At 43.7% G+C, this 12,477-nt stretch overlaps 1 protein-coding gene across 1 annotated transcript in view; it reads left to right on the forward strand.

Moving 5' to 3' along the window:
• The first annotated feature begins 288 nt into the window (after positions 1 to 288).
• Positions 289 to 12,477, forward strand: part of Mov10l1 (Mov10 like RNA helicase 1) — a 79,027-nt gene continuing 66,838 nt past the window's right edge. Inside the window, exons 1-5 of the mRNA XM_075962392.1 lie at positions 289 to 385; positions 2,707 to 2,891; positions 5,881 to 6,043; positions 8,968 to 9,080; positions 9,832 to 10,016. Of these exons, the coding sequence (XP_075818507.1) occupies positions 289 to 385; positions 2,707 to 2,891; positions 5,881 to 6,043; positions 8,968 to 9,080; positions 9,832 to 10,016 (743 nt within the window). The remainder of the gene's footprint in view (positions 386 to 2,706; positions 2,892 to 5,880; positions 6,044 to 8,967; positions 9,081 to 9,831; positions 10,017 to 12,477) is intronic.

Consider the following 12,477-nt stretch of genomic DNA (forward strand, 5'->3'; position numbering starts at 1 on the left):
TGAAGTCCCGCCCCTCCCCACGGTCAGGACACTGCGCATGTCAAGTCTCTTTGGCCTCCACAAGGAACTCGGGGCTCCCTCACGTGCTAACCGTCAAACTCGCCTTGCTAACGGTCGTGGCTCACAGCATATGCAAGGATCCTATTGGCTGAGTCCTAGGACAGGCAGGCGCAGGCGCAGACACAACAACCCTATTGGCTGAGTTCTAGGGGCGCTTGCGTAGTGGCCAATGGGCGGGGCTGTAGCGTGCAAGCTCCTGGGGCCGGGGGTGGAAGCTGAGTGGGTGCCATGCTGCGCCTAGCGGCCAAGCTGGTGTCCTTCTTCTGGAGGAGGGAGGACCTCCCGGAGGAGGAGGTCGGGCAACCCGGGCCGGAGCTGTCGGAAGGTAAGGGCTCGAGGAGCCCCCAGCAGGAAGCCCTTCAGCAGGTCTGGGAGGTGGGGCAGGCTGTGACCCCTTAGGGTCATGCTAGGGTGCCTTCTTTGGTGCTTCCCTCTTTCCGTGTGGCCCAAGAACAGGCCATTAGAGGCTTAACGTTGGCCCTCGCTTCTTGGTTTTGGTTTTTCAAGACAGGGTTTCTCTGTGTAGTCCTGGCTGTTCTGGAACTCACGCTGTAGACCAGGCTGGCCTCAAACTCACAGAGATGTGCCTGCCTCTGCCTCCTGAGTGCTGGGTTAAACTCTTGGGTCGCTGCCACCGGTTTCCTCGTTCTCCCTTACCTTAACAATGCATGATTGGTGCCACACAGAGGGACCTGTGGTCTCTGCACGTTTCTGCCTGCTTTCTGCCCCCACCGACCTCTTGGAGGTCTAGAAATCATACTCTCACCACCTCATGTCCTTTCAAAGAGCGATGAAATCGTTCCCCTTGGATTGTTTACCGTCCCCAGGCTTCTAATTCGGAGAGGTTACCTACCCCTCCCGGGCCTAAGCGCTATGTTTGCTGACGTCACTGTGCCTTTCTCTCTAGCCCCTCGCCCCCAACCCCGCATGGGAATTCGGGCTGGTTGCTTTCTCCGTCCTCTAAAAGAATGAAATTTCCTCTAAGAGAAACTAAAAATAACATTTTTTTTTTAAAAAAAAAAATGGAGTTGCTGAGCGCAGCATGATAAAGGCCTGTATGTAGGTGTGCTAATGTGCCAAATGTAACATGCAGAAATAACGTTATCCTTCCAAAGAAATGGCTCTCAACCTATGGCAGGCCACCCGATGGAGGTCACATATCAGATATTTACATTATGGTTCGCAACGGTAACAAAACTATAGTTATGAAGTAGCAATGAAATAATTTTATGGTGTGGGGGGGCGGTCATCACAGCACGAGGAGCCGTATTAAAGGGTCACAGCATGAGGAAGGGCGAGAGCAGCGGCTTTCAGCCACAGCTTGATCCGGTTTTCCTGCTGCACTGTTTCCACAGGTGTCCTGTGGAATTGAATTGCCAGTGAGAGGTCAGGGGAAAGGTGTAGTGGGGACTCAGGTGGTGGCTGCAGCTCCAGCCCACGATGGGTCACCGCTGAGTAGTACTCTAATGTGTATATATTCCACACTTTCTTCATCCATTCTTCCATTGAAGGGCATCTAGGTTGTTTCCAGGTTCTGGCTATTACAAATAATGCTGCTATGAACATAGTAGAGCATATACTTTTGTTGTATGATAGGGCCTCTCTTGGGTATATTCCCAAGAGTGGTATGGCTGGGTCCAGGGGTAGGTTGATCCCGAATTTCCTGAGAAACCGCCACACTGCTTTCCGAAGTGGTTGCACAAGATTGCATTCCCACCAGCAATGGATGAGTGTACCCCTTTCTCCACAACCTCTCCAGCAAAGGCTATCGTTGGTGTTTTTTATTTTGGTCCTTGAGGAGATGCCCTTCCGTGTGCCCTCAGTGCTGTTTGCAGCCTTACCCTCTTAGGCTGTGTCGAAGACGGTGTGGAGATGGTAACAGATAATGCATGTCTAGGCCTCCTCAGATGCCCATCTATGCCTGATCATATACAGGGCGCCTAGCCCATGCGAGCCACTCACAAGTTTGCACGTTAATGCATATAGTCTGCCGTTTAATCATACAACCGCTGTCATGTAGTGATAGCTACTGACTTCATTTCATAGGTGGTAGCTTACGTGTAAAGGGTTAAGGGCCACGTCAGGGTTACACGTGGTAGAAGCGCTAGAGTCAAGCCAGGCAGCCTGAGTTTGGAGTCAAAGTTCGCCCCGCCCTGTTCACTGCCTGCGCCCCTCAGAACCTAGGATTCTGTCTTCAAAATCACTCTTTCAAACATACTTCAATGGCTGCTTCTCCAGTTCTCAAATCCAGCCAATAAGTTCCTGTTCCCATGAATACCCATACTTTGCCTTTTTCTGTGAGTTTAATTGTAGTAGGATTTGACTTTTTAAAATTGTGTGTGTGTGTATTTATGTATGTATGTATGTGTAAGAGAGAGAGAGAGAGAGAGAGAGAGAGAGAGAGAGAGAGAGAGAGAGAGAGAGAGCACTCTGTATGTGTTTGGTAGCTACAGAGGCCAGAAGAAGGTATGAGATCCTCAGGGGCTACAGATGGTTACGACACTCCACCACAGCCCCTGTGGGTGCTAGGCATTGAACTGGGGTCTTCTGGAAGAACAGGGAGCACTAAGCCACTGAGCCATTCTCTCTGGCTCTGGGATTATCTTTTGTTACTAATGTAACCTCCTCGTTGCTCGCTTGTCCCAGGTGATACCAGGTTGAAAACTGTGCAGGGCGTTGTGACAAGATACTGCAGTGATTATGGCATGATTGATGATCTGATCTACTTTTCCAATGATGCTGTGACCAGCAAAGTCCTTCTGAATGTTGGGCAGGAGGTTATTGCCGTTGTTGAAGAAAACAAGGTGTCAAATGGACTGAAAGCAATCAGGGTGAGTCTTAGCTTGCTAGGAGCAGTTACCCTTCACTGTGACTCTCAGACATGGCCCAGCCAAGAAGGCCGTGGTGAAGTGTGCCTGGGAGGGACAGCTTTTGTCCTTTATAGAGATTTCTGTTTTAAAACACAAATGATGGTAATGGCAAATAATTCAGACATAGAAATTTGTAATTCAGAAAGCAAAGTTTTCCTATAAATTTATGCAGTGTCACCTATTCTTTAATTTTTATTTAAAATTTCTCTAGTGTTTTAAAAATAATTGTTTAAAATTATAAAGATTGGCCATCCTAGCACTGGGAAAGTAGAGGCAGGCAGATTTTTGTGACTTCTAAACTAACCTGGTTTACACAGTAAGCTCCAGGCCAGCCAAGGCTTCCTAGTGAGACCCTGTCTCAAACAAAGACAGAACAACAGCAACAAAACATTTGACTATCAAAATGATCAGTGGCTTTTATTCAGCAATTTCCTATTTTATATAAAAATAGTTCTTTGATAGTATAAAGTCTTAGAAATAGAATCGATAGATTAAATGATACAAAATGATCAAATTAATATTAAATTAGCAACATTGTATCAACTTGTTTACATGACTTGTTAGGATCTGCACTCTGAACCTGATGATAACAATGCAGGAATTCTCAACCACTAGCTCTCAATATTATTGTTGATTTTGTTACATAGTTCCATTTAGTGTAATTACATGATTAAGTTTTTCATCTTAATTTGTCTCCTTGACTGTTGATTCCTAAGTACTCTTTTTTTTTTTAATGGAATCTTTTTTTATAGCCTAAGCTAGCTTTGAGTTCACAATCTTCTGTCTTAGCCACCAAAATGCTGGTATTAAGGTATGCACTACCATGTCCAGCTTCTTTTTGAGGTTTAATTTCTATTTTGTATTCTTTATTGTAAGAACATAGAAACAAAACAAATTGTTTGCCTGGTACCTTGTCAAATTTCATTAATAGCTTTAATCGCTTGGGGGCTTTTTTTTAAAAAAAGGAATTTATAAATGCATCTGTGAACAAAGATAATTTTACTAATTTTTTAATTTGGATATAGCCTTTAGTTTCTTTTTCTTACCTAGTTTTTTTGGTGAGGACTTTGAGTACAGTATTGAATAGACACGAGGAGAGTGGACACCCTCGCCTGTTTCCTGACTGTGGAGGAAAGCATTCCATCACCAGCATGGCAGGCATATTCCTTTATTTATGTTCCTTTACTGTGCTGGAAAAGCTCCCTTTTTATTCCTGCTTCGTTGTTTGTATTGCAAAGGATTGCTGAGATTTTTCTTTTGTTTTTAGACAGAATCTCTCTATGTATACTTGGCTGCCCTGGAACTTGCTATGTAGACCACTTTGACCTTGAACTCCAAAACATCTGCCTCCTTCTGCATCCTGAATGCTAGAATTAAAGGTGTGTGCCACTATTCCCAGCCTGGAAAATTTTAAATATAAAATTCTTGTGGCATCTATTCCTTGCATGGTGACAACTTTTATAAAGACATTAAAATTTTGAGTTTTTTTTAAATAAAATATTATGTGTATGGATGTTTTGTCTGCACATGTCTGTTTACCTTGTGTATGCAGTGCATGACAAGGCCAGAAGAGGGCGTCAGATCCCCTGGAACTGGCGTTACAGATGGTTATTTGTAACACGATTAATAGAAACCCAGAGACAGAAATTGGGGTTCAGCCTGAAGGCCAGAAAAGCAAAACAGCCAGCCACTGGCTCTTACCTCTATCTCAGTCTGAAAAGGTGATCCTGCCTCCAGGAATCTCAGAATGAGACTGTGTGAGAGCTGTCTCCTCCAGTCTTAAATTTCTCTCTAGGGCTGGGAATAAAGACGTGCACCACCACTGGCAGTTTCTGTGGCACACTAGTGTGTCTACTAGGATTAAAGGTGTGTGCCACCACTGCCGGGTCTGAAGGCTGATCAGTGCGACTGTTTTACTCTCTGATCTTCAGGCAAGCTTTATTTATTAAAATACAAATGAAATACAGTTATTGCTATGTAGGTTCTGGGAATTGAACCTGGGTCCTGAAAGAACACTCAGCGCTCTTAACTATTTAGCCGTCTCTTAGTCCCAAGACACTTTCATACAGGTTTTTTTTGTTTTTTGTTTTTTGTTTTTGGTTTTTCGAGACAGGGTTTCTCTGTGGTTTTGGAGCTTGTCCTGGAACTAGCTCTTGTAGACCAGGCTGGCCTCGAACTCACAGAGATCCGCCTGCCTCTGCCTCCCAAGTGCTGGGATTAAAGGCGTGCGCCACCATGGCCCGGCATACAGGTTTGCCGTGTGCTTTGGCCATGTTAGATCTCATCCTTCCTTTCTTCCCTGTCCTAGAAGGTTTGAATTTTATCAAGTGGTTTTTATACATCAATGGAAATATTCACTTAATTTTTTCATCTTATCAGTGTGATATGTTGACTGAATTTTAAATGTTTAACTACTTCTGCATTCTGGGATAAACCCTATTTGTTTGTGGTGTATATTCCTTATAATATGCCATTACATTCATTTTACTAATGTTTTCTTGAATATTTTTATGTTTATTCAGAAGGAATTGCTATACAGCTGTCTCCAAAAGTATGTTACATTCTGAAACTCATGGTGGCCAGAATTACAGGCGAATCTTCCCCCTCCCCCTTTTTTTATTGATTTTTTTTTTTGAGACGGTTTCACTGTGTAGACTTGGTTGACCTGGGACTACTACATAGACCAGGCAGGACTCTAATAGAGACTCATCTGCCTCTGTGTCCTGAGTGCTGGAATTAAAACCATGCTCTACCACATCCAGCTTAATCTGGGTGTCTGTTTTAACTCTTTTTTAAAAAAGTGCCTTCATGAAACACTTTCTGTGAATCAGGAAGCAAATCTTCCCAGACACTGAACCCACTGTACCTGTTCCTGCACGTCCCAGTCCTGCCTGTAATTTGTTTTTCTTATTCTTCTTTATAATGATGTAATCACTCATTTGTCTTACAGGTGGAAGCTGTCTCTGATAAATGGGAAGATGATAACAAAAACTCTAGCAAAGGGTTGTCAGACTCCAGCCCCAGAGTGCTGATTGGCTGTGTGACTTCCATGTTGGAAGGTGCTGGTTACATCAGCCAGACCACATACTTCTCTTTGGAGTGTGTGTGTGAAGGTAGCTAGATGGATTTCTGTTTCATATTTAAAATTAAATGTTCTGTCTTTTAGTAATTTTTATGTATTAAGCTTGAATTGACTACATGTATTATTGAAAAAATCGTGTTTGGGAATGGCTGCCGGGTGTTGGCCTCATACAAGGGTTCTTGAATGTTAGGTAGACTTTGGATTGGGGGATCATGATTTAAACTCTGCTTTTACTTGTTTTGTATTTATCAAACACATTCACTGGTCACTAATATAAGAACAGTATGCTGTGCCAGGTGGTGGCGCATGTACTGGGGAGGCAGAGGCAGGAGGATCTCTGTGAGTTCAAGGCTAGTCTACAAGAGCTAGTTCCAGGACAGGCTTCAAAGCTATAGAGAAACCTGTCTTGAAAAACCAAAAAAAACCAACCAAACAAAAAAGTTTGTTGCTAATATAACAGTGTATTGGTCTAAGAAATGTTCTTTTCTTTTTGATTGTTGTAACCGGGTTTCACATTGTAGACCAGGATAGAACTTGCAGTGATCTCCCTTTCCTGTCTAAGTCTCCTGAGTGCTTGGTCTGACTAGAGGTTTGAGCCATTACACGTGGTTAGGAACAGTTCTAAGATACTTTGCATTCATTACAGTAAGACTTGGATCACCTTGCATTTTTTTCATTTTCCATTTTTAGTTATATTTGTTTCTAGCCAAGCTAAATTTTTACTTTTGTACCTAAAGAAATAATTTGCTCGTGTCATTCACTTAGTTTAATCCTGTGTATGCTAAACAACAGCTGTCTAGTCGTGAATGCTGTGCTAGTCATTGGAGACCTCAGGCCAAAAGGTGTGCACACTGCAAACAGGAAGGAACTGAAACTGTTACCAAGGCTTTTGAGCTGTAAAGCAGCACTAGACTGACGCGTCAAAAGATGAGAGATCAGCTGCCCTATAGCCTGGGTGCCACTCTCACTGGACCTGTGGTTCCCAAAATGAAATTGGCAGGTGCTGTTGGGGATTTTGAAGAAGGTTGTCTGTGATTGTTGAGACCCCCCAGCCATGCCAACTGGAAGCCATCCCCACTGCAGCCTTGATGGGAGATGTATTTCACACTGCAGCCATGGGCTATGTTGAGCGAATCTTTCTGGAATAAGCACTCTGACACCAGTGGCAGTCAGAAGAGTGATGTCACCAGTGAATTGAAACCAGGATAATTCCTGAAAGGCCTCAGTATTGGCTCCAGTTTATATTTTCATTTTAGATCTAAAACCACAAGGTAGGAGGTGTGGGGCAGGGTGTCATGATTTTACAGGAGTGTATATGGCAATCAGCTGGTTGATAAGGGCAACAACTGATTGTTTCAGCTAATTTCTCCGGGTCATTCTGCTCAAGGTAGCAAGTGAGGTCAAGTTTAGAAATGGGCAGTAAAAATAATGCTTTAAGTAAACCCCTAAATGAGCATCTAATAATTGGTCTTTTCTACCTTATTCTACCTCACTAGAGGTACAGAAGGTTTACCTGAGAGGTAAAGACACATATGGATTTTCTAACTCAGAAAAAGTCCTGTGAAGCAAAGGTTCTTCTGTAGGGTGAGAGGCGTGCTCAGAGATGTGGAATTTTCTACTAACATCATGATTGATAAAACCCAGGTACTATAGCAAAATAACATCCTTGAAAGGAAATACAATGTGAAGGACATTGCCAGATGGCCCCTGGGTAAGATCCCAAAGCATGGGGTCCAAATAGTAGACTAAGGGGCTTTCCAGGACTCTAACACCAGACACAGCCCAGCAAGGTCCACCTGGCTCACATTCCTCCTCGTTACTTAAAGCTGTTACTTGAGTTGTTCTCATCTCTGATATTCCTGAGGTCTTGGTTGTTGCTTTTAAGGCCTGCACCCAAAGCTGGTCAGGTTGCTCAATGGGTAAAGGTGTATATTATGCAACCCTGGCACGCTGAGTATGAGCCCTAGAATCTTGAATAGATGAAAGGAGAGAATTGACTCTACAGAGTTGTCCTCAAAGCTGAGGACACTGTTTCGTAAATACACAGTATAAAACAGCAGAATTATGTTAAGGATTAGAAATTTGGTCCTAATTCCAAGACTTCACATTCTCCGCCCCTACTCATTCTCTCTCTCTCTCTCTCTCTCTCTCTCTCTCTCTCTCTCTCTCTCATTCTCTCCCTCTCTCCCTCCCCCCCCCCTCTCTCTCTCCCTCCCTCTCTCTTTCTTACCACACCTAGATTTTATGTGATTCTGGCATTTTAATACAGGTCATCTTGCATGCAGTCTTCACAGCCCAGGTTCTTTGGGATTTTATTCTGTTTTTGGTTTTGTTACTGTTTTTTTCTAAGCCCTGGCTAGCTTAGAACTCTCTCTGTAGACCAGGCTGGCTTGAACTCAGAGATATACCTGCCTCTGCTTTCTGTGTGTTGTGACTTAAGGTGTGCCCCACCACACCGGGTTAAAAATACTTTTGATATGACAAAATATAGAGAGTAGATTTCATGGGGTTAGGATCTGAGCTAACAGGCCTGACTTGAGACTGACCACTGGGTTCTCTGTGCTCTTAGAGCAGCGTTCTCAACCTGTGGGTTGTGACTCCACAGGGATCGCAAGCAGATGTTTACATTATGATTCATAAAGCAGCAAAATTAGTTATGAAGTAATCATGAGATAATGTTGTAGTTGGGGGTCACCCACAGATAAAGAATTGTATTAAGGCACCGTGGCATTAGGAAGGTTAGAGTCACTGTTTGGAGACTGGAGGATGGTTGATAGCCAAGCTCTGCTCCATGTAACTAATGTGAGAACATGGATTGCTTCAGGTGAGGGTTACACGGATTGGATCATGACAGAGAGATGAGGGAAGATGGACCAGAAATTATTTCAATGTGTTATAACTTCAGAGTGCACTGTACATTTGAATTTTACTGAAGTTTTTTCTTTGGCCATTCAGGCTTCCGCCCATGTAAGGGAGACTGGGTAGAGGCTGAGTACTGGATCAGACCAGGGACATGGAGCAGCGAGGCAATCTCCGTGAAGCCACTGCGGTACAAGCGTGTGGACAAGGTAATGTGCTGATGAGTGAGTTTCTGCCACAACTGCTGCCAGGGATTCTCCTTGATGCTGTAGTAAGCCTGCATAGATAAAGCTCAGTCTTAGCCTGTGTTTCATTAAGGAAGTAGAGGTGTGGCTGGAGAGATGGCTCAGTGGTTAAGAGCACTGGCTGTTCTTCCAGAGGACCTAGGTTTTTTGCTTAGCACCCACTTGGTGGCTCACAACTGTCTGTGAACTCCAGTTCCACAGGATCTAGTGCGCTCCTTCTTCTGCTGTCCAAGGGCCCTGCATGCACATGGTGCAAAAACATCCAGGCAAATCACCCACACGGAGAAAATAACTATTTTTAAAGGGAAGTAGAGGCAGCAGCATGCTTGTACAATTAACTGACTTACAGCATTTACCTGGATGTGTTAAAGGTGTCTAGGACAAAGCATACACATGATAAATTGAGGGCCTTGGACTTCCTTGTCAGCTGGTGATTTAGGGAATGACAGGGGTTGTGGAAGCATTGAGTTTGCATTGGGGTGAGGTGGATGCATGAACTGGACCATGACAGAGCAGTTGTGGAAAGATGTCAGCCACTACCACAAATCTCTTTTTTTAGCCTGAAAGCTCCCAGGATCTTGGGCATCCATGTTGTACTGGACTTTACTGGCTTTGCAAGACCAGACTGGGGTAGTCAGAGTCAGAGAAACAAGTATTGAGAACTGTGCCCCTGTGCATAGACTCTTTGAAGCAATATTCAGCACTGCACTTGCAGGTTTGCATTTCCAGCCTGTGTGGGAGGAATGGGGTGCTAGAGGACAGCATCTTCTTCAGCCTGGACTCTCTGAAGCTGCCGGAAGGGTACATACCAAGGAGGCACGACATTGTCAATGCTGTGGTGGTGGAGAGCAGCCAGTCATGCTACATCTGGAGAGCACTGTGCATGACCCCCGTGAAGAGGTGGTACCCAAACCATTCTTCTTTGGAAATAAAAAGACCAATTTTAACTATATTTTTTAAGAGTTGTAGTCAAGTTCTGTCTAACATTTCAATCATTCATGGGTTGTGTATATATGATGCTTGTCCCATAAGATCATACCACCAGGCTGACAAGGTGACTCAGCAGTTAAAAGTACTCATTGCCAAGGCTAGTGGCCTGAGTTCAATCCCTAGAACTAACATACTAGGAGAGAGCTGACTCCCACAAGTTGTCCTCTGTCTTCCATGTGAGCCATAGCATTACACAGGAGAGATAGAGAGAGAGAGAGAGAGAGAGAGAGAGAGAGAGAGAGAGAGAGAGAGAGGGAGAGAGAAGATAGGAGAAAGCTAGGTTTAAAATTTTCCTTAAAGATTGTATCACATAATGACATTGATTGTGGCCTGCTTAGGTCTTTGCAAGTATAGTATGTTATTGACACAAGCATAAAGTTACGTGAAGACCCATTTCTCAGAACGTATTCCTGTTTTGAGCATGTATGCTGTATTTTATTAAGTCAGAATAGTTGACATTCCAGGCCCTGTATTTACTTCTGGTTAAAAGAGTCTTCTCCTTTGTGGTTGATTTTTTTTTATTTATTTATCTTTTGGTTTTTCGAGACAGGGTTTCTCTGTGGTTTTGGAGCCTGTCCTGGAACTAGCTCTTGTAGACCAGGCTGGTCTCGAACTCACAGAGATCCACCTGCTGGTTGATTGAAGGTAGAATATTCCAAGGGTCTCCTTTTATTTGCTTTTTAGACAGGGTCTCTATTATGTAGCTCTAGCTGTCCTGGAATTCTCTATGTATATCAGGCTGGTCTTACACTCACAAGAGATCCACCTAGTTCTGCCTCCTTTAGGTGTATCCCACTACACTCAGCCCCAAGAATTCCTTAATCCTTATTCTTTTGGTAGTGATTGTCTTCATCCATTTTCTGTTGCTGATGACACATTACCATAGACTGGGTCAGGTACAAGAGAATGAGGTTTATTTTGACTCTTTGCTCAGGTCCATGATCAAGGGCTGCATCTAATGATGGGACTCCCTCCATCTCTCCCACCCAGCCTCAGTGCTAAGGGTTGATGCCAGGGCCTTGTGCACTCTGACAAAATGCTCTACCACTGAGCTATACCCCAGATCCAGAAATGGCCTTCTGGTTAGCAGAGTCCTGGGGTAACACGAAACATCACATGTTAAGAGAACCCTAGTTAAATTGGCTTATATAATGGACCCATTGGAGATAACCCATTACTCTAAGTTTAATCTGTTCATGAGGGCAGAACCCTGGGACTCAGTCCCCAGAAGTGCTATCTGGACCCACCTCTTTGTTGCTTTGTTTTGTTTTGTTTGGGAAGGGGCAGCATCCCACCTCTTCATAGTAGAGATTAAATTTCAGCATGAGTCTTGTAAAAGACAAATCATATTCAAATCATATAGTAGTTACTGTCATTTTATAATTTTATTCTTTATTCACCTGTTTTATTTGACAGGGTCTTAAGACAGCCTCAAACTTACTATGTAGCTGAGGATGGCCTTGAATTTTGATACTCTTGCCTCTGTCTCCTAAAACCTGGAATAAAGAGGCATATACAATCATACCATTTGTGTAGTTCTAGGGAGTGAACCCAGAGCTTTGTGTATGTTAAGTAAGCACTCTGCCCACTGAGCTACACATCTAGCCCAACTTCTATATGAAGTTTGTTGTTGTTAAATTGTTTGTTTTAGACAATGTCTTGCTATATGGTCCTGGTTGGCCTGGAGCTTCCTATGTAGACCAAGCTGGCCTTGAACTCAGAAAGATGTGCCCCCTTTGCCTCTCAACTTCTGGGACTAAGGGCGTGTACCAGCATATCTAACACTAGTGGCTCCCTTAGATGCCTTTCATTCTTCTACTCACGGTCCTGTCTCCTCCATAAAACACCAGTTCTGCGTGGGAAAGTGCTTTGTCTACTTTTCTGCCCCACATCTAGCACCAAGCCCTGTGTCTGAGACAGCTCTGCTCCATGACATGCCCAGTCTATCTTGACCATGGAGTGGAAGCTGCTGAGCCTAGGGAGCCAGGGCTGCCCATTTCCATGCTTGGATCACAGAGCATGTGGACAAGAAGAAGAAAGGATTCTTTGTAAGAGAAAGAAGTTTCTTATTTTCTGAAGAGCAAAACTTCCCCTTGAGTTGTTTTCACATACAGTCAGATATTGCTTAATACTGGATATATGTTCTGAGAAATATGTCACTGCTCAGGCAGCTCAGTGATTGTGCATATATCATAGAGTACAGTTATGTAAGTATTGCTGTAGGCTACAAAGTAGCATACTGTGCCACATACTGCAGGCTGTTGTAGCACAGTGTTAGTTGTACTTCTAGACAAATGCAAGTGTAGAAAAGAACAATGAAGTGTTTAAGTAGTGGGAATTTTTCATCTCCATCTTACTCTTACAGGACCAG

The sequence above is a fragment of the Microtus pennsylvanicus genome, chromosome 2 (genome assembly GCF_037038515.1).
Source record: "Microtus pennsylvanicus isolate mMicPen1 chromosome 2, mMicPen1.hap1, whole genome shotgun sequence".
Classification (NCBI taxonomy): domain Eukaryota; kingdom Metazoa; phylum Chordata; class Mammalia; order Rodentia; family Cricetidae; genus Microtus; species Microtus pennsylvanicus.